The sequence below is a fragment of the Conger conger genome, chromosome 3, assembly GCF_963514075.1.
Source record: "Conger conger chromosome 3, fConCon1.1, whole genome shotgun sequence".
In the NCBI taxonomy this organism is placed as follows: Eukaryota; Metazoa; Chordata; class Actinopteri; order Anguilliformes; family Congridae; genus Conger; species Conger conger.
In genome coordinates this window covers 59,124,651-59,147,110 of record NC_083762.1, presented here as the reverse complement: position 1 = coordinate 59,147,110, position 22,460 = coordinate 59,124,651, and the positions used below count along the sequence as shown (strand labels likewise).

General features: G+C 43.0%; 1 protein-coding gene across 1 annotated transcript; it reads right to left on the bottom strand.

The window, feature by feature from the left end:
• Positions 1–806: 806 nt before the first annotated feature.
• On the bottom strand, positions 807–15,127 carry mrasa (muscle RAS oncogene homolog a). The gene is made up of 6 exons (XM_061234463.1): positions 14,953–15,127; positions 10,461–10,667; positions 9,501–9,654; positions 7,509–7,608; positions 3,722–3,801; positions 807–2,349 (listed from the first exon to the last, which is right to left on the bottom strand). Exons 2-6 carry the CDS (start codon positions 10,651–10,653, stop codon positions 2,247–2,249), a joined length of 630 nt encoding a protein of 209 aa, XP_061090447.1. The 5' UTR covers positions 10,654–10,667; positions 14,953–15,127; the 3' UTR covers positions 807–2,246.
• Between the last annotated feature and the right edge of the window lie 7,333 nt (positions 15,128–22,460).

Sequence of the window (22,460 nt, the reverse complement as noted above, 5' to 3'; positions counted from 1 at the left end):
GCAGAGCCTCTGGATCATGGAGTGGAACTTAAATAATCATGAATAAAAGTATCTGAAAGCAGCACACAGTGACAGCTTATTTCTCAGAGAGAAGCCTTAACCAACCATTGAAAGTCTTATTATATTTAACTGTCCAGGACAAATGATACAGAGCCATTCCGTGTCAACTCAAATCAAGTGCACCGCAGCATCTCTTCAATTTCTTTAAATTTTCGTGTGGTGGTAGGCAATGATGAAGAATAGAAATCCTGAAAATTTGAGCTTCATACCCTGCTTTGTTTGTGTACCAGAGCCGTCTAAAATTCACGGGGCCTTCACTTCAAAGTGCCCATTTGCATGAAATTTACTATCTCTTTAAATGAAATTGGATTTCAAGAGATAGAACATCAAATTCAAATCTGGTCTTAAAAAACATCCCTTGACTTTGAAGATATAGGGCCTTAAGTGATATTTTGTCAATTTTTCATCTGTGCAAGGCTTATGAGAAACCGTTCTCCCATACAAATTCAAATACATCAGGTGATTAACAACAAAGATAAAGCTTGTAAAAAATGCAATTGAGTTAATTTATGAATATTTTGACACCCCCTCAAAAATACCCTCCTCATCTTTGGATAGGTTGAACATTCACTCAAGATCACCTTTCATAAAAAATAAAAAAATGGCATGGTATCTTGATAGGTTTGGTTTCTATGGCAGCTTCAAAAACCCTAAACGTATACATGTGTATGCTGCACCAAACAAGAGAAAATTGAATAGTCACACACTCTGCAGTCCACTGAATACAAAGAAAGCATGACTGGCAATTTTCCATAACAATATCTTTTTATTCTGTTTACAAATCTTTACCATTGCAGTTGGGATTAAGAAAAATGGAATTCCTTCAGTCTCACAAGCTGCAATGCTGCTAACTAAACAATGTGCACAGTACAAAAGTTAGGTAACAGTAATAAATTAGTAAGTAACAAAAAAAGTAACCGATCAAAATCATTTACCAATACAAGAAAGACCACTCAACTTCAGCGGTTGATATCACCTCTGAGACGGACGGACACACACACATAGTATAACACAGTACTGACACCCCCTCTTCAGCATCAAACCATTTTTGTGTAAGCGTGCCTCCACATCAACCATAACCTGTTACTTAATTTTTTTTCTTTGTCGACAGGCGGAAAGACCGTCGTGCAGAAACAGTTTCGCGTCACCAGAGAACCACACGCAAGTGACAGGAAGGCAGGACGACGTGACACACAGAATGAATACAGGCTTCGCATTCCGCCATGTAACCTCCGACTGGCCGACACTCCCTCAAATGAATACTCCCGCTATCCTCGAAACACATGCAAATACGACGAGAGAAATCTATTAAAAGTGCAAATGGATATCCTTCAAAGAGTCATTTATAGACCAGCTTGGCAGGCACCCCAGTTTGGCCCAAACATAAAAAAAAAAAAAAAAGGGTGGAGTGATCTCAAACATGCCAGTATAAAAAGGGAAGTCTTGTTGGAAATGTGAGCGTTTTTTCTTTTTTCTTTGTGTAACTTACGGGCTGGTCTTTGGACACCTTCCAGCCTTTGACACAATGTCTGCAGTCCCCAGCACCCCCTTCCCTCTGCCCCCCTCAACCCCAGCCCTCACCAGCTGGAATTCATTTAGACATCCCAGCTTTTACCCACTTTACTATCACTTATGTTCGCTGGCAGGACAGCTGATCCTAATGCAAACAGCCATGTCTCTCTCCTTTTTCCTTCTCTCTCTCTCACTTTCTTTCTCTCCCACTCTCCTGTGGACCAAGAGAACTTCCCTTCTTAGCCGGGGGAAAAAAAATCTAAGTCCCAACTTCCCACAGCCATTTCTGTTTCACAATACTTCAAGGGCAACAATACATTCACAAGCACGCTACAAAACATGAACCAAAGAATTTGGGGGGAGGGGGACACGGTAATATGAAATGATTCAACTCCAGTAACACCTCAGTCTGTAAACCCTACAGTACAGTACTGAACATTAGTTTACTTTCATCCCTTCATAAAAAGTCCCTGCAGTCAGGAGGGAGGTGGTAACTTTTGGCCAGGAAGGGCGTGGTCCCCACAGAACCAAAGAAGAACGCTTTTTTTGGGCGTTCTGCAGAGTCTGAACAGTCAAAAGTCTTGTTTTTTGTTTTCCCCAAAGATCTGGCTCTCCCAGCGGGTCGAGTGCAAGGTGCCAGGGCTTTTAGAACAGGCAGCGCGGTGGGAAGCCCTTCACAAGATAACGCAGTGAAGCTTGTGCGAGTTGGCGGTACGGTCTCCGCGCCACTTGGCTTTCTTCTTCTTATTCTTCTGGCTTTTTTCTGGGATCTGTTGCCTGTGAGGAGGAAGGGGGGGCGGGTAGAAGGGAGGTTTTTAGGGAGATAACCCAAAGACCATACCGGCAGCTGAAGGGCCTCACAAGCTTTCAGTGCACAGCCCAGCGGTCCCTCAAACAGGATATGACTGCACTGAAAAAATCAACACTCGCTAAATTCCAGTGAAATTACACTGCGGCTTCAGTCAGGAAACAGAGCCCGCTTTGCCATGAACAGGCTTCTTCTCATTGGCTGCCCTGTTCAGCCAATCACCATTTTGTTTGCAGTGCGACAGTTATGCCAAGTTAAGCGCTGCTTCAAAACTTTGACTTTGAAGAGGAGCTGCTGCAGTTATGAATAACAATGTGATTGCTCATTATCCAAAATGCAGTATGAAACGTGAACACATGCTGAGCAAAGGGTGGCAGGGATTTCTTTCCCCCAGATCCAGACTGGTTATGATCCAGAAACATTTTTCTGCATACATTTAGTAGCAGTATTATTGTTACTATTACATTAATGTAATGCTTTCAGTGCTTTTTAAGGCCTGCTGTATTATTAAATTATTCTACACTCCATTATTCCCTGTGGAACCTCTGCTGGTGAAGCACAACTTTGGTCCAAATATTGAGAAACAGCAATAATGGTTTCCAAAGGTGTTCGAAAGACTAGACAAAAGACTAGGTTGCTGAGAGCTCTTATACCTGCATTAAGGAAGCAATTAAACCATTAACAATCAAACAAAGCCATGTGTCCCCAACATGGGGGGGGAAATGGGGGGACTTTGCATACACAATGCTGGTTTTACAATTTCTACATGGTTAAACCAAAATGTATAAAAATACCCTTTAATAAAATCGGAGAATGTTTAACCACCTGTTAATTGAGCTATGGCAAATCAGAGGCAATGGGCCTTTGTCCCAAACATTATGGAGGGCACTGTACATCTTCACTAATTTTGTGTAAGACATAGAGAAAGCAACATAATTTGAAAACTGTATGGGCCAGATTTGCAGAGACAGATCTACTCCTTGACTTAGTCCAGGACAAAGTCCAATCTGTGTCCATCAAACCAGCCCTATATGACTTAATCCATATACACTATTTTAAGGAGGAAAGAATAATTTTGGAGCATGTGTAAAAAATCAATGAGTTTGGCTTTCAAGGGACACACATGCAGCTTTCAAGGGACATGTTTGACAATGTTTATTGACTGTTTATGTACCACAGCTTTAAATATTGATATAGTTGTTATTATTAAGGTGGTGAGAACATATCAGAGAACAACATTTGGCATCCTGATTTGATCATTTCAGAGGTTGCTAAATAAATCTAAATAAATGTAATGTAATAACCATTCAATCTTATGGCAAAATCATACAGCTGACCTACCTGATCACTCGGACCAGCTCATGAAATGCTTTGTCCACATTCATTGGAGGATCCTTGGCACTTGTTTCAATGTAAGCAATCTGCAGACCGGAAAACAATGAACAAAGTATCACAACAAAATGGGTTACAAAATGCAATTGTAGCTGCACGTGATTGTTCCTGAAAAAGTCCTTGAAATTTTTATTCAGGGCACCAGCAATCCTCTTAAATATAAAACGTTGAGTCAAGCCGTGCCGCAAAACAAAAATTGGTCAGTGGCACATAAGGAAATCCAAACACAAGTCATATTTGATTGACAAATCCATATCTCTTTTGGCCACCAAGTGGCCAGTTATATTAACCAAGAGGCTTTTTGGAGTGGCCTGCTAAAATCACCCAAGAGGCTGGTGGAAACCAGTGATTGGACAGTGTGAATATACCAGATGAATCACAGCCATTTGCAACATAAGGGCACCATTTCATGAAGCAAGGGCCAAATTAAAGGTGACTTGAGAGCTACAAGTCTTTCATTCACTTTAAGTACTCACGCTTTCCAACTATGAACACCCTGAACAATTACAGTAAACATACTGTATATGATTTACCTGCGTATTACTGTCTCCGTTACATTGCTTTAAATGCATTCTAATTTTCTTCTTTAATACACAAAGAAAACACCAGTAGGACATGTAAATATTCTAATAAAGTCTGAACTAAAACCTGCTCACATTCACAGCTGCTGTTAATAAATCTTGTTCTGCTAAGATTAAAAATAAATACAATGTGTTTTAAAAATGCAACATCGGGTTTTCTTTATTGCTCACACACAAGTGAAGATGCGTCACATGAAAAGACTAAAGCTAAATGATTCGCGTTTTATCCTGTACAAAATGTTATACAAGGGTGCAAGGCTGGGTTTGGCCGACCATGGGACCTGTTTTTCTCCCCAAAGAGTACTTTTCAGTGATACATTTTAACAGGGATCCTCGTCATGCGACAGGACATGACCAGGGTAAAGGTCAGCCTGCAGGCCCAATGCCCTTGCTCAAGCACGTCCGAGGTCATCGCCTGCACCAACACATTCCTGCACCGGCTCAACAGCTACTTTGTTCCTTCACTGGAGCAACACGAGAGAAGCAAATTCCCACTGATCCCTAAACCTCTGGACAAGAGCCTTAACCCTTTGAAGAGCAGGTGTTTTTTTGGGGTCTTCTAGAACTCCATTGCTTTCAGTTACCGGTAGTGATTGTGACATCAGCGTTAGAATTTTCAGTTCAGAACATTCCAATCCCGTTATTTGTGCTCTTATGAACTCGGACCTTGCGAACTCGGAAGTTCGTAGCTCCGTAAATCAGAGCTTTCCAGGAGCTTTCCAAGCAACCTTTAGCAACATGGCAGCTGCCAAGAAGCCTTCGCTAGCTCTGACACTTTCTGAACACCATAAACTTCAGAGCTGCACTGTAACATACGCTATCTGTTCGGAATATTAAAATGGATATAAACATTTATTTATGGGTTAACCCAGGGGTCGGCAACCCTGGTCCTGGAGAGCCGCAGGGTGTGCTGGCTTTTGTCTCCACCTTAAAATAAGCAACCGATTCAGACCCAAGAAACCAGGTGAGGTGAGTTAACTGTCCAATCAATGGCTTTCATTGATTAATTAATGCCAAGTAACAACAAAAGCCAGCACACCCTGCGGCTCTCCAGGACCAGGGTTGCCGACCCCTGGGTTAACCGCTATTGTGCACTCCCAAATTTGAGCCAGTTTGAATGACGTCGGTTTTCACTTATTCTGCAACTCAGAGCTGTGTAACGACACCGAGAGGGCATACATACAGTACACTCAGTGACCACTTAATGCAAATATCTAATCAGCCAATCATGTGGCAGCAACTCAATGAATGGAAGCATTCAGGTATGATCAAGAGGTTCAGTTGTTTTTTAGACCAAATGTGAGAATGAGGAACTAATGTCATATACAGTGCATCCGGAAAGTATTCACAGCGCTTCACTTTTTCCACATTTTGTTACAGCCTTATTCCAAAATTGATTAAATTTCCTCCAAATTCTACACACAATACCCCATAATGACAACGTGAAAAAAGTTTTTAGATTTCTGCAAATTTATTAAAAATAAAAAACTAAGAAATCACATGTACTTAAGTATTCACAGCCTTTGCCATGAAGCTCAAAATTGAGCTCAGGTGCATCCTGTTTCCACTGATCAACCTTGAGATGTTTCTACAGCTTAATTGGAGTCCACCTGTGGTAAATTCAGTTGATTGGACATGATTTGGAAAGGTACACACCTGTCTATATAAGGTCCCACAGTTGACAGTGCATGTTCGGAACCACCAGGACTCTTCCTAGAGCTGGCCGCCCGTCTAAACTGAGCAGGGCCTTAGTCAGGGACGTGACCAAGAACCTGATGAGAACCTTCCAGAAGGACAACCATCTCTGCAACAATCCTCCAATCAGGCCTGTATGGTAGAGTGGCCAGACAGAAGCCACTCTCTTAGTAAAAGGCACATGGCAGCCCGCCAGGAGTTTGCCAAAAGGCACCTGAAGGACTCTCAGACCATGAGAAACAAAATTCTCTGGTCTGATGAGACAAAAATTGAACTCTTTGGCATGAATGCCAGGCATCATGTTAGGAGGAAACCAGGCACCGCTCATCACCTGGCTAATACCATCCCTACAGTGAAGCATGGTGGTGGTAGCATCATGCTGTGGGGATGTTTTTCAGCGGCAGGAACTGGGAGACTAGTCAGGATTGAGGGAAAGATGAATGCAGCAATGTACAGAGACATCCTGGATGAAAACCTGCTCCAGAGCGCTCTTGACCTCAGACTGGGGCAACGATTCATCTTTCAGCAGGACAACGACCCGAAGCACACAGCCAAGATATCAAAGTTAATGTGAATCTGTGAATGTCCTTGAGTGGCCCAGCCAGAGACCAGACTTGAATCCGACTGAACATCTCTGGAGTGATCTGAAAATGGCTGTGCACCGACGCTCCCCATCCAACCTGATGGAGCTTGAGAGGTGCTGCAAAGAGGAATGGGCGAAACTGCCCAAAGATAGGTGTGCCAAGCTTGTGGCATCATATTCAGAAAGACTTGCTGCCAAAGGTGCATCAACAAAGTATTGAGCAAAGGCTGTGAATACTTTTGTACACGTGATTTCTTAGTTTTTTATTTTTAATAAATTTGGGGTTTGATGAAAGCATAGGTATATATTTTATTTTCCAATAAAATATATACCTATGTTTTGAAGAAATCATATTTTATTTTTCCAATTACGAAGGGTTCGGTGAATGCACTGATGAAGCTTGCAGGGCTCAGTACCTCCAATAAGGTTAAGAACCACTGCTCTAGAGCTTATAGAGAATGGTGCAAAAACCAAGAAACATCCAGTGAACAGCAGTTCTGTGGGCGAAAATGTATTGTTAACGAGAGAAGTCAGAGGAGAATGGCCAGATGTCTGGTTGCCGGTTCGATCCCGCCCTGGGTGTGTTGAAGTGACCCTGAGCAAGACACCTAACTCCCAAATGCTCCTGGGGAGCTGGTTGGTGCCTTGCATGGCAGACAATTGCCGTTGGTGCACGAGCGTATGAATGAGAAACATTAATGCCAACCATCTCTGAACACACAGCACGTCAAACCTTGAAGTGGATTGGCTACAGCAGCAAAAACCAATACGTTTAATAAACACTTAAAGTGGTCACTGAGTGTACAGTATATCTACCTTATGCATATATCCACCTTATTCATGTATAGATGATAGTGATCATGATAGAGACACTCACACTGTGCTTGGCAGCCATCTCTCTCCCCTGTTCACTGGCCACCTTCCGCAGGTGAACCAAGTCCACCTTGTTAGCCACCAGAACCATGGGAAAAGACTCTCTGGAAGGGAAACATGCCTGAATTACTTCATGCACCCCCTTAAGGGTCGTTGTGAGAGGATATCAAAAGCTAGCTGGACACACCAAACACTGTCAAGTCTTGTTGAAGCCTTAAACTGTGTTGCACATCCTACTCAACACTTTTTGAGACTTTCCAAAAACGGCACTCATTAATGTTTTCCCTGAAAATGTTGTTTGAGTATTTGAATCTGCGTGTGTGTACATGCGAGTGTGTGTGTATGTGTGTATACTGTATGTGTATCTGTGTGTGCGTGGGTGTGTGTACTGTATGTGCATCTGTGTATGCATGTGTATCTGTGTGTGTATGTGTGTGCGTGTGGGTGTAATGTATGTGTATCTGTGTGTGTGTAATGTATGTGTATCTGTGTGTGTATGTGTGTGTGTGTAATGTATGTGTATCTGTGTGTGTGAGTGTTTGTGCGCGTGTGTGTAATGTATGTGTATCTGTGTGTGTGTGTAATGTATGTGTATCTGTGTGTGTGTGTGTGTGTGTGAGTGTGTGTGTGCGTGTAATGTATGCGTATCTGTGTGTGTGTGTGTGTGTGTGTGTGTGAGAGTGTGTGTATGCGTGTGTGTAATGTATGTGTATCTGTGTGTGAGTGTGTGTGTGTGTAATGTATGTGTATCTGTGTGTGTGTGTGTGTAATGTATGTGTCTGTGTATCTGTGTGTGTGTGTGTGTGTGTGTGTGTGTGCGCGTGTGTGTGTGTGTAATGTATGTGTATCTGTGTGTGTGTGTGAGTGTGTGTAATGTATGTGTATCTGTGTGTGTGTGTGAGTGTGTGTAATGTATGTGTATCTGTGTGTGTGTGTGTGTGTGTGTGTGTGTATGCGTGTGTAATGTATGTGTATCTGTGTGTGTGTGCGTGTGTAATGTATGTGTATCTGTGTGTGTGTGTGCATGTGTAATGTATGTGTATCTGTGTGTGTGTGTGTGTGTGTGTGTGTGTGTGTGTGTGTAATGTATGTGTATCTGTGTGTGTGTGTGTGTGTGTGTAATGTATGTGTATCTGTGTGTGTGTGTGTGTGTGTGTGTGTGTAATGTATGTGTATCTGTGTGTGTGTGTGTGTGTGTGTGTGTGTGTAATGTATGTGTATCCGTGTGTGTGTGTGTGTGTGTGTGTATCTGTGTGTGTGTGTGTGTGTGTGTAATGTATGTGTATCTGTGTGTGTGTGTGTGTGTGTGTGTGTGTGTGTGTGTGTGTGTGTAATGTATGTGTATCTGTGTGTGTGAGGAAGTGATGGGCATCTGCTGCGGCGCTTCCTGAAGGAAGGAAGGGGTGTCAGGGCTGAACACACCCAGCTGTGTCATTCGCATTCTCGGCACCCATAATAGCAGTGTGATCACACCACAGCTGCATGCTGCAGTTAAGGAGCTGTTGAACTGCATCTCTTCTTTGTCTTTACTGCACTTACACCTACACTATTACCTTCAGCCACATCGACTCACTGTAGGTCAAGCTATACTGCATCTACTGTGAATTACTGTGGTTCTTACAGCTGACATTATTTACTTAATGGAAGACATCAACTAGCTTTGCGGGTTATTCTGGACTGAAATATCAGTTGAATGCGTTTAGTTTTAAGAGCCTAATCAAATTGAATGGACCGTTTGGATTTTATCTCCATTTTATCTATCGTGCATGCTCACGCACACACACATGCATGCTCAGAAGTGCACACACACACAGAGCTTGCTAAAATATATTTTCCATATGGCAACGCTGTAATAATGCTTTAATAGTGGAAAAAGTGATCTGGCCTCTTTCCACTAACAGCGTGCAGGCCATCTACATAATCTCTCTCAGCACATCCTAGCGATGCCAGAGCCTGACCCCACCTTCCCCTCCCAGCCAGCAGGGGGAGCACTCACCGGTCCTTCACTCTGAGGATGAGCTGATGGAAGCGGTCCACGTGCTCAAAGCTGGCCTTGTCCGTCACAGAGAAGACGATGAGGAAGCCATCGCCCGTTCTCATGTACTGCTCCCGCATTGCACTGAACTCTTCCTGCCCTGCTGTGTCCAACACTACACACAGACACACACATACATTAACATTGACATCATCACCATCACCATCCCACTGTTGTTCAATCAAACCATCAATCAAACTTTATTTACAAAGCACATTTCCTACAGCGGGTGCAACTCAATGTTCTGACCGGGGGGGTATATCACAAAGCAGGATTACTGAGTTAGCTGGCTAACTTCAGAGTAAAACCCGGAACCCTTCCAAAACAATAACATGAACTAAAGTAAAAATAGCTGTTCTTGGTTTTACTGCGAACTTATTCAGCTTACTCAGTAACCCTGCTTTGTGACACACCCCCGGGTGTGTGTGCTGTGGACAAGCAGATACACAGTAAAAGTCTTATGCATAAGTTCAGATATAATATACTTTCAAGGGACCAGGTGTTGGTTTAAGAGTGGATATATGCATTGACCATTTCCAGAACATTTATTTGAAGCCCACATTTTATATTTATATTAAAACATTTTTAAACCGTTTTTTCAGAGAGCAGGAAAGCAGCTCTTGAGGTGTTTTTAAAACCGAACGTGCACTGTGTGGGAGGGTTTGGGTTTTATTTTTTTTCCAAAATATGTGAACCGTTTCACAGTATTTCCTGAGCGTGAGTCACAATCGGTGAATCACCACTTTTTTAAACTCGGGTAGACGGCAGCAGAAAAGCGTGGAAAAAAACGCACAGAAGCGCGCATCCTGTGCGCGACAAACCGCCCGTTTGCCTCCGTTCCCGCGGGGGGGCGGCGGAACAGGAAACGCACGCGCGAGAGAGGAGGCGAAGGCTCTTGCGTTTCTTTTTTTTTCCCTTTACCGTCGAGGATGGCCCACTGGCCGTCGATCTCCGTGTGCTTCAGGTAGGAGTCCTCGATGGTGGGGTCGTAGTCGGGCACGAAGATCTTCTGGAAGAACTGGATGGTGAGCGCGCTCTTCCCCACTCCCCCGTCGCCCACCACCACTAGCTTATACGTGGGCAGGTTGTCGCTGGGAACGGCGCTGGTTGCCATGGTGACAGCTACACCTGGAACAAAGAGGAGGGAGGGGAAGGGGAATGGAGGAATAGTGTTAGAGACACTCACACCGTGCCTACGGCTAACAATACCGCCCCCACCCCCCAGTTCTCCCATTTGCACGAAGTCCCCGTCAAGAAGCACCAATCACAGCAGGGGGGGGCGGAGCCTACACCGCCTTCAGCTACCAGGCTAATAAGTCATGTGATCTGTGCTGCCTGATCGCTAGGCTCGATATTTCATACACATCCACTACAGGCTGCTGCTACACAGACCGACAGCAGCAAAGCTAAAAAAACATTTTCTTTTAAAAGGGCAGAAAAGGAGAGGCCACCAGACTAAGGAGGATTTTGCAACGCTGATTGTGAGGAGGCGAGGTTTCCTCGCTGCAGGATTGCAAAACAGCAGCCATTTTCAGGGGGTGAAAATGCTCGCTGCTCCTGAGGAAAGGCTGAAAAAGCGCTGATCTTTCACAAGGCCTCAGAAAGGCCGAGCCACAGCCAGGAAGAGCGGTCTAGACGCCTGGACTGCGCTGCTTTGTGATTATGGCTTTTCTCCGGCTTTTCCTAAATATAATCCTCCGCTTCTCCAGCTCCACGGCTGCTGTGGCAATACCCCGCCCCCACTCCGGTCCTCAGCTTTCATACCCACTGGCCTCCGCTGTCGTTCGTTGTTGTAATGAGCCTTAATGCCTTATTAATGTTCCCTGATAATGATGTAATCCCCTAAATCCAACACCCCCAGCAGACCTGGCATTTCAGCAGTGCCCACATTCCAGAGGCCCTCCCCTTTTTTGGACAGCACAACCTTCACTCACAAACACTCATCACATTGATACAAACAGCAGGAAAACTACAGATATGGCTAAGGCAGATACGGCTTTACTGTAACGGTTCCAAAATAGTATGCATATTTTTCCTTTAACAGCTCATAATAAACCACAGGGAGGAGTGAATATGCACATATAGGTCACACAGCCCACATGGCATTTACTGGCAGCGCTAAACCGGAACAGAAGTTTATTAGGTCATGCCCACAAACACAAACACTCAAAAGACACTCTGAGCATCTCTGACGAACAATTCATATTGTCCATATTGTGCTGATAAAGGCCCTTCTCCACAGTGAGTGAAGAGCTGTGGTGTGTGCAGCCTTCCTGTGCTCACGCTGCTCAGTCAGCATACCGCCCAGGTGAGGGTGTGAGAACAGGGAACAATGGCGGCTCCTGTGAGCGGAGAACGCCGGCCCTTCCTGAGCTCTACAATAGGAGGAAGCTGAGAGTTTCCTTCCTCAGTGAGACCAGCCCTGCAGTCAGGACCAGGAAAGACCTCCACCCCCATCCCTCCTCAGGACTGCCTACGCACCACAAACGCCCACCCCCATCCCTCCTCAGGACTGCCTACACACCACAAACCCACACCCCCATCCCTCTTCAGGACTGCCTACACACCACAAACCCACACCCCCATCCCTCTTCAGGACTGCCTACACACCACAAACCACCATCCCTCCTCAGGACAGCCTACACACCACAAACCACCATCCCTCCTCAGGACAGTCTACACACCACAAACCCACACCCCCATCCCTCCTCAGGACTGCCTACACACCACACAACAGCCCCACCCACCCAACATCAAGACAACTGACACACCATCAGCCTCCTCAAACCAAGCACTTCTGGGCTTTATACTGACCTCATTATGGTCTAACAGTGTCTTGTGATAAGTGTCAGGGGCAGGTTTGGGGCCAGTTCCATGTTCAGTCAAGTCAAAAAAGTCACAAAATGTCAGAAATTCTATGAATGCATTAACAAATGAAAAATAATGTTCTAAAAGATTTTCTTCACACAATGAATGTAGGCTCATTTCAATCATTTTGTGACCCGACTGCACTGGAAGTGAATTTGAACCTGCAGCGAACCACTGATGTCAGGTACACAGGGCTTGTCCTTCCCGTAAAGAGCAAGAGCCCTGTGTGGCTGGGCTGATCGCTCTGCTGGGGGTACGACTAAAACCCAGCCCAGCAGACAGGCTGGGAGGCTGAGGCTGGCAGGACAGTCTGCCGACCAGACCTGGGTCAAACAAGCTTTGGATTCAAATACTTTTCTAGGCTTTAGTGAGCTTGCGTGGTGTACTGAAACCAATGCATTTGTGAGTCACAAATGCAAACCCCACCTTCTGGTTCTCATGGTTGGCTCAATTGCACCAGACAAGATCAGTGTTCAGAAAAGTATCTGAACACTTGTATTTGTAAAACCCGGGCCCCTAAAACACATTGCCTCTTCACTGGTCCACACCCCGTGCCCCAAGTCCAACCACACCAAGCCGAGCGCTGGCCGTCTCCCGTGGTCGGGCTGTCTTCAGAGCGTTGGCGGCTGAACATCGCCTGCAGTTTCTGCAGTGCGTCCTCCAGCGCCAACATGACCGCATGGTAACTTCTATACATGCATCTAAAAATGACCCAAATTATTCCCCTAATCCAGGGCTGCCCAACCCAGCCCCTGGAGATCTACATTCCTGGAGGTTTTCACTCCAACCCAGCAAAGCACACCGCATTCGGCAGCTAGAGGCCGCCTTGAGCTGCTGATTAGTAGAATTATCAGGGTTGGAGTGAAAATCTACAGGGCAGTAGATCCAGAAACAGCCCTGCTCTCATGGCTTCATTTGCCACAGAAAGGAAAGGCTTATTACTGCAGTGCGGATGGATGCACTTTTGTAACCAACACTTATAAAACATCTTGGCTTATGTTCAGCCTTTTAGAGCACTTCTCTGTTATTTGGTCAACATTGGGCAGATATCCACTGAGGACTGAATGCCTCAGATTATCTTAATGGAGCCTCAGACTCTATCAGGAAACATTAAGACGCTTTGCCCTGAAATCAGACCCTGGTACAAGGCACAATTCGGCTTTGTCAGCTTGTCCCCAATGCAATGTATTCCACGATCCATCCACGTAATGTATCCTGCTACATTTTAGACAGGTTGCAATTATTCAAGCTATAGGAAGTTAATAACTACAACTATAGCAGCCATTGTCAGCTACCAAGTTGGCCTACCCCGCTATTCAAGACTTCCTGGATGCTTCGAATGGATTCGTAGCCTACTAAAATAACGGATGAATCTCTTCCCATCTTCCTTGTGACGACAATGGCACACGTGAAGCAGACTAGTGGTTGGTAAACACGCTTTCTCGTCCCTATGTGGTCAGTGAAGTTACGCGCTGTCCGTTACAGAGGGAGACGGGAAAAGTAAGCGGAATACAGACATCAGGTGGTCATGATAGTCATCATGACGTGAAAGCTACCATACTGGTCTACCCAACGGAACTAACTATTTCTTCAAAACACTGAAAAGTTTCACTCAGTTTCTTCGGGGATGCTTTAAATCCATGATCCATCCACAAAGTCGAACTATAAATACAGACAATACGTAAAGGGTGGTGATCTCATCGGCTCATTCTGACTCATAAAGTATAATTTGCAGAACGCTCGCCGTTAGCCTGGTAACAGGATCATAGCGTAAATATTCCTTATATGCTACTAATAATGGCTGTCACGGACTGTCAAATTAAGTCAATGAATAGTGCCTTGTGTGCAGCTAAATGGTGTATTCTGTTCCAGTATTGAAAACAGTAACACAACTAATGCGGATCGCAGAAGTCTTTAAAAACTTTCGTTCATTCGTTAATCCTCCGCCCAATGCCAATCACACCACATCTGTAGACTCGTAAATAAACTCGATTCGAATGCAATAACCCTAACAATAATGATACCAGTTATAAAGGGACTTATCAAACAAGCACACGTCCCCTAGCATTTACTTCCTACTTGCTTTTAAGACTGTTGACAATCATGAAACAAACAGACTGCTTAGCAGGGAAAGTGCCAGTTCTGCAGGCTATGGACACAGTACTAACAAATACACGTCACTGACCGTATCAAAAAATATCGGTTTGTTTTCATACATTTCATAAATGACAATGGCACTTCGTGAAAAACTGTCTATAGCCTATGTTCTAATTAGTTAGATAAATTTCCCAAACCGATCGTATGGAACATCGACCTATGGTAATCGTCTATCAAAAAATGATTCATCGTCTTTTTCAGTTCTCGAACTCGAAAATCAACTTCGTGAAGTTTGGAAGTTAAATTCAATTGTATTCCATTTTTAAAGAACAGATGAAAATGAAAAAAAACGAATGACTAAATCACTCCTCATAATATAGTCTTGTAGTCCTAGCAAAGCAGTATCTCATTGCCAAAAATAGGCTATTTAAAATGATACACAACTTACCGAATAACGATTTAATGCTACACTAGTAAACCACCCACGTTCCAGATACGTCGCCCTCATAATGTGTCTTCTTCTCTCAGAAGACAGAACTCAATTGTTCCATATGACACATAATTCATTAAATCAAATCGCATTCCAATTCGTACACGAAGGGCCAGTCTAGTCCGCTGTGAAATTTACACTGTAGCAATTCTTTATATCGCAACAGCTGATACTATAAATAGAACTACCTCATAGGGGTGGACAGTTTTTTGTTAGTACGGCGTTTAAAGTATTATACGTGTATTATTTTTGTTTACCACTGAATAAATACGGAACACATATAACAACACATTTAGTTAATTTAAGAAGATGTCATTTCAACGCATTTCAAGAAATCAACATTCCATGGTTTTTAACATCCCTCCACCAAACAAATGGTCTATTCCGTCATGTTGACGCCTGGTCGGCTCAAATTTAAGGTGGAATATACACTCGAGTGACCATTTTATTAGGTACGCCTACACAGCAGCTCGTTAATGCTAATTTCTAATCAGCCAATCATGTGGCACCAATTCCATGCATGGTCAGGACTGAGGACGTTTAGCTGTTGTTCAGAGCATAAATTATCAAAGTGACTTTGACCATGGAGTGATTGTGAGATGGGGTGGATTAAGTATATCAGAAACTGCTGATCTCCTGGGATTTTCATGCACAGTGGTCTATATAGTTCACAGAGAATAAGAAAAAAAGTGAGCCGCAGTTCTGTGGGCAAAAATGCTTTGTTTATGACAGAGGTCAGAAGAGAAAGGGCAGAGTGGTTCAAGCTGACAAGAAGGCAAAGTAACTGAAATAACCATGTAACCATGTAATACAACATTAGTATGCAGAAAAGCATCTCTGAACACGTCAAACGTTGAAGTGGATGGGCTACAGCAGCAAAAGATCACACCAGATTCCACTCCTGTATGCTAAGAACAAGAAACTGAGGTTACAGTGGGCACAGGCTAATGAAAACTGGACAGTTGAAGATTGTAAAATGCAGATGGTAGGATCAGCATTTGGTGTAACCAACATGAATCCATGGATCTATCGTGCCTTGTGTCAACAGTTCAGGCTGCTGCTGGTGGTGTAACGGTGTGGGGAAAGTTTTCTTGTTACATGTTAGGCCCCTTAATGTAAATTGAGTATTGTTTAAGTTTCACAACCTACATGAGTATTGTTGCTGACCCTTAATGGCCACAGTCTAGCTACTGTATATTTTCTCATATGTACGTCCAGCAGAATAACACACCATGTCACAAGGCATGAGTCCTCTCAAACTGGTTCCTTGAACATGACAATGAGTTCAGTGTACTCCAATGGCCACCACAGTCACCAGATCTCAATCCAATAGAGCGCCTTTGGGATGTGGTGGAATGGGGGAATCGTGGCATGAATGTGCAGCCGAAAAATTTGCAGCAACTGCATGATGCTATCATATCAACATGAACAACATGCTGACAGAATCTCTGAAGAATGTTTCCAGCACCTTGTTCAATCCATGGCATGAAGTATTCAGGCTGTGGTGGGGGGCAAAGGGAGGTCCTACCTAGTACTAAAAAGGTGTACCTAATAAAGTGATCACTGGATGTATGTGAAATCCAATACGATATTCACCTATTCACCTAGCATACAATGCAACTAGATAGTGTGTGCTTATTTTTTATTTCTTTATTTATTTATCCATAAAAAAATAAAAAAATAAAAGTATTTCATAACTTGGTTGAATGTTAATGGGTGCATATTACATTGTTTCTGACTTAACTGCATGAGGTGTTTTGTTGATGCAACAATTAGCTTTGTGTCTCTTATTATATAACTTATATGGCATATCCCGTATTTTAATACCATATGTTTTCAAATGTATTATTCTAACACATGCCTTGGTAATGTAATTATGAATATGTTTGGTTTGGTCAGTTTTTGTTTTTACATGGAGGGCAGTACGGTAAGTGTTTGAACGTGTTCCATAATTCACCACCAAACGAATTACTTTGTGGCTGGTACCGTATGTAAGTGCAAGCTTATGTAACTGTAAATTTCATATAGCGTCTTGTTCTTGGTGTGGGTCAGACTTATTATAATTGGGTTTTTATTTAGAGCACAGAGACAAGGAATGGGATTGGTCAGTAAAAATAACATGTGCAACTGCCAGAGTGTCTCACACTATTTACCATTATACATTTGCACAGCAGTATAAACGCATTCTAATTACATAAGTGTGGTACAAAGTGGGACTGTTTATTGTAAGTCTAGTCTAGCACACCGGGTATCATTCTGTATTTGCTCTCCCTCCTGTCTACCCCTTCCAAAACTCAATTTCAGGGAGACAGAAACTGGTCTATATATTTTAGTGCTTTCTTTGTACAAGTAACATTTCTGTGCATTTATTATGTTGTCCTTGTTTCTTGAGCATGATACAAAACCGATGCTAAACTTTTGATATGAATGCAGAAAAGTTGACAATGCAACCACATTAATGTAGTAACACATAAATACACACACACACACACACACAGGGAGAGAACCATGGCTAATCAAAGTGAGTGAGGACCTGTGAGGGGGAGAACAGGAAACACTCTGACAATCAGCACAAAAGCCAGGAAGCTGGGCAAAGCAGAGCCAAACCTGATCCAACACAGCTGTTCAAGGATAGGCAGCCTCAAACTTTTCAATGGTCCTATTTTTTTCAATACAAACTAAAAGCACTGAAAAGACAAACAGTTCCAATTCATCACAATTAAACAATGTGCTCCTGCTCCTTCTAAAATAAAAATAACAACAATCATAATTTTAGCTGCAACCCTCAAATGAACAAGAGATTGTAATGTGATGCACAATGGTACAGCAGCAGTATCATACCTGGGAATGGAATCTGCCAACTTACAGCCCAGTTTCCTTAGAACCATTCTAGTACACTGACACCCTTGTGTGCTGTACTATTACTTACAAATTCTGTTACAAAAGCCAACATTACAGTCATGCATGCACAGACACATGATTTAATTTTTGCTTTAATGGAGGCTTTGGACAGAACAAGCAAACAAATAATCTATCCTTCTGTGCATTTCATAACAAACATGTGACACAGCACGCACACAATCTTTTCAGCAACCTAACAGGGTTTTGAGTGGGCCGTACTCTCTGTTCTCATTTTCCCAGTTGAAGCACCAAAAGAAAGCTATATTTAGACAAATACATGTGAAAGAAACATGCATTGAAGCTTCCTGCATAGCTGCAGCCAGGATAAAGGGCTTTTTGGTACCAAAACCTGCAGAGATATCTTGCTGTCTACAAGTATTTGAACACAACCATTAGCCTGTGGTTATGCATATCACACTGTCTAGAGAGTACATTCCCTGGAGTAAATTACCAGGAAATGACAATAACATTTTCTAATTTTATTTGCTAATTAGTAATCATTATAATTTATATCATTCCTAATAAGTTACTGTGTGAAATGTTTAGTGCACAGATGTCAATTATAATCCACATTCAACAAACTGCAATCTAATTCATCAAATTGTTCTTCTGCTTTTTAATCACATGAGTGATTAAGTTTAGAACCCGGTGCACTATTGTTTAAGGCTGTAATTAAATAAACCATATCAGTGGTCACAGCATGCTCTCAAAGCCCAGGAGGTGATGGACTTGTACTTAAAATCCCTGTTTTTTTATTAAGGAGTATGGAGGTTGCCTAGCAACAGCCAGGCTTCTCTTGGAATCCCCTCATCGCTTGGGAACAGGAGCGGAGCGGCTCTCCAGGTGCGCTCACGTAGCTTTTCTGAGAACATTATGTCGCTCTGACTACAGCGTGCCTCCAGCACTCTCATAATAGGTCTATCTTGGACATTTGCTCCTAACCAATGGAGAACTACGCATAGATACCACAGAACGCCTGTATATAATAACCACATAATACTGTATGTTGAACATGCAGATATTTGCTCTTGTAGGGAAATTATAAGGGATGATCTTGGTCCTTAAACGTCGTGATCTTGGCCCATAAATGGGTGAACTTGACAAGTGTTCTTCCTAGATTTTAAAAGTTCAAATAGCTTTTGCTTGTAAGAATCTCAGTGTGCACTCGATGTGTAGAATTGACCTGCAGAGGAAAACTTCACTATGTACCAGGTGAGCTCTCTGGGACTTTGGATAAGATAGTCTAGGTGACTGACCTAATTCCGATCTGCCGACTGAACTACTTTCAAACCTCACAGCATTGGACTTGATTGATGTACGTGTCAAACCCCCAGATTTCCTCCTAGAAGCAAGGTTAAAAAAACAGGTACATTTAAAGGGCTGAGACCTTTATTAGTGCTTTCTTCATCCGGTAGTCAAACAAATGATGCTCTGGGTGAGCTATTCGCTAACAAACAATGAGGCTTTCACTCAATAAGTTGCTTTTGCAGTTCTTGATAACCCAAAAAAGTAGGCAGCGATACAATAAATCAAGGGCAGTTTTGACCTCGTTCCATGTCATTCATTGTTCAAATTTAGGCCGGTTGTGTAGAAGTTGGCCCAGCTCTGGGAAAGGGGAAATGTGAGATCACACTAGGGGCTGTGCAATGGTGCAAGCTGGGACACACCAGGGATGTCTTTACAGCCGGAGGACACAACAAGAAGGACCCTGATCCCAGAGACTGCCAATGAGAGCACAGAGCGCCTCTTTTTCAACATCGCCATTGGCAACAGTCATGCGGAAACCCGTTGGCTGAGATCCCAGAGGTCAGAGCCCCTAAGTGCCGGCTGCTGCCATTTCACTGGGTTTTATTTGGGGGAACACAGCATTGGCTCCACGATGGAGGGTTTCTGTACCTTCCCAGAGACGTTCAGAGGAATGGTAAGCCAGGGGAATGACAATTAAGGCTTTATAAGAAAGGATTATATTTCTTTATCCCACAGTTTCCACAGGTATGGTTTTTATTTTTGCTAGGATGCCACAAAAAGGAAAAAACATACACACATAAAATTATGAAATGTGCTTGAAAAATAAACGGGCAGCTTTACTGCAAAAAGCTTTATGTCTGTGGTGATAATACCCTAATACACCTCATCTGGGAAGCTTCTGAACAAAAAAAGAAAAGAAAATGGCTTGCAAGTCTTAGGAATAACAGAGGAAGGAAAATGTTTAGTTTAGTTCTTATTTGATGAAAGGATAGTGTCAGACCAACACACTACCCAAGGATTGGCAGAGGCTTTTTTGTGGAATGGTGTCCTGGTCTGTCTCCGTGTTTCAATAAAATAAGATTTCAACTAAATATTATTCTCTCTACATTACAATATCTATGTTCTTCTTGTTAATTCTTCATATTCCCAGTTGTAGAGCATCTACCATGTTCCCACAAAATGCAATTATAAAAATAATACATCACCTCATTATTTATATAGGACGTTTAAATAGTAAATTTTCCATTTTATTCACATATTTTAGAATTGTTTTACATTGAAACATGTAATGCATGAAGATACATCATATATAAAGAGTGTCCAAATGACAAAGAGCTTAGAGAAGAAGAAAATGGCAGCAGCTATTTAGTAAAATGCATACAGCCAAATACAGTACATACTGTATGTCAGGAGTGAAGACGGCGTAGATGGAATGCCCTAGATGTTGTCTTCTCTTCCCTGGCAGTGGTGGAAACAAAGAGGTATCGCCCACTGCTGCTCCATTCCACATTCTTCTTTAATGTTTTTGGATTTGACGTTTTTGTTCATTATCTCACCTGGTGACAAATAACCAGACACAACCCCAAGCACGGCCAGCATGCAGACATACACTGCATAATTTGCCCCATTCCTGGTTTCTATTACTGCGCATTTGTCACACTGAATGGTTTCAGATCTTTAGACAAGATGTAATATGAGACAAAGGGAACCTGAGTAAACACAAAACAAATGTATTATTATTATTTAATAAACAATGATCAAGTAACCCTGCGAAAATGTAACTGCTCTCTTAAACTTAATAACTGGTTGCACCACCTTCAGCAGCAATCATTTTTAATAATCGAATATTACATTTTGTCTGAAACCATCTGGTTCAAATACTTGGTGGTGGCATTGTATACACTAATCTCTTTCTGATCAGGCCATGATATTCACTGAGGACACTGACAGCTAAAAAATAATGGCCACCATCAGGTCAACACAGATCTGCCCCACAGTCAGCAGCATGTGCATGCTGACAGGACTCCACTGAGACGATAACTCTGTCTATATCGATGCCTGGACCCTTTCCCATTGTAATGTATAATCCTCTCAGAGACCCTGCGGCCCGCTGTGAGTTATGTAACGCATATGATCCACGTCCATGGGTGGAGGGGTTAATGACTGACTCCCTCACATTAATGGGGTGCTGACGTCCATTGACAGTGGTGACGCAACCTCTCCCTCTCCACTGTACTGTTTCTCGGGGACATAAACCGGCATGATGCTGTAATCCCTGATTTCTCATTGACTCAAATTTCCGATTCTAAGATGTCACTGCAGTTGCCAGTCATTTCATTGGCTGCTTTCCTCACCCCACCCCACCCCACCACCTCAGATCTTACAAGAGAGGTGAGACCATGTGAGAAAACTAATTCAGGGGTCACATCAACAGAGGATTAAAGTGTCCCATGAGTGCTAATGTGTTCATTGGCGCTATCGCTGACGTCTTTAAATGCTCAAAGACTAAGAGAGAGCGATAAGTGAAGTAGCTCATGTTCTGGAGTTCATTGTAACAGCTGCCATCTTTTTGTGAACATCCCACACATTCCTTTTGGGAACAGAGTGAAGGATGCTGGGAGAGAGGTCAGTTACACTGAGTTCTATACCAGGCCGCATAACCCTGACGACCTTGCTGCTATAGCTGATTTGGTTTCTTGTACAAACTATTATTTCTGTACACGCTAGTAAGCATATGGGAAAAAACACTTAATCAAGTTTAGCAAGTGCATCAGAATCTAAGGAAATCAATATCTGGGATACACAAATGGAAAGCAAGCTGTCCCACACTGTTTTATAATCCAGAGGTGTGCCGGGGTCACTTGGGGGTCGCTCAGCTGAAGCCGTTTCATTTACATGGATGCTCAGCTTCCTTCCAAGCTTCCAGAGTGTGTCGCCATGGCAACCTAGATGAGAGTGAACTTCTGTGGGGGCTCTTGTGCGGTGGATTAAGGGTATGATTATGCAAACATTCTGCATTCTGCACACACGCACGCACACAACCATGCATGCACGCACGCACGCACGCACACACATTCATCATCTATCACCACTTTTGCTATGGTCCAGAATAGGGATATGAGTTTACACTGCTGTTGCATGAAGCACCAATCGACAAAATACCTCAGATTCGAGACAACAACAGAAAACTAGCAATCCAATTTACAGAATTAAATTGATCCTGCAGACAAAATGATAGAGAGGGCTATTATTTTGTCTGTTGATTTTTGAGGATGAGCTCTACCATGTCAAATTTACTTTTCGCTTTGACTTAAAGC

Excerpts from the sequence above, each read along its gene's own strand:
- mrasa (XM_061234463.1), bottom strand. The coding sequence starts at position 10,653 with ATGGCAACCAGCGCCGTTCCCAGCGACAACCTGCCCACGTATAAGCTA. Across the intron at positions 7,609-9,500 it reads ATCCTCAGAGTGAAGGACCG|AGAGTCTTTTCCCATGGTTC; the intron begins GTGAGTGCTCCC and ends TTTCCCTTCCAG. Across the intron at positions 2,350-3,721 it reads GAGCTGGTCCGAGTGATCAG|GCAACAGATCCCAGAAAAAA; the intron begins GTAGGTCAGCTG and ends TCCTCCTCACAG.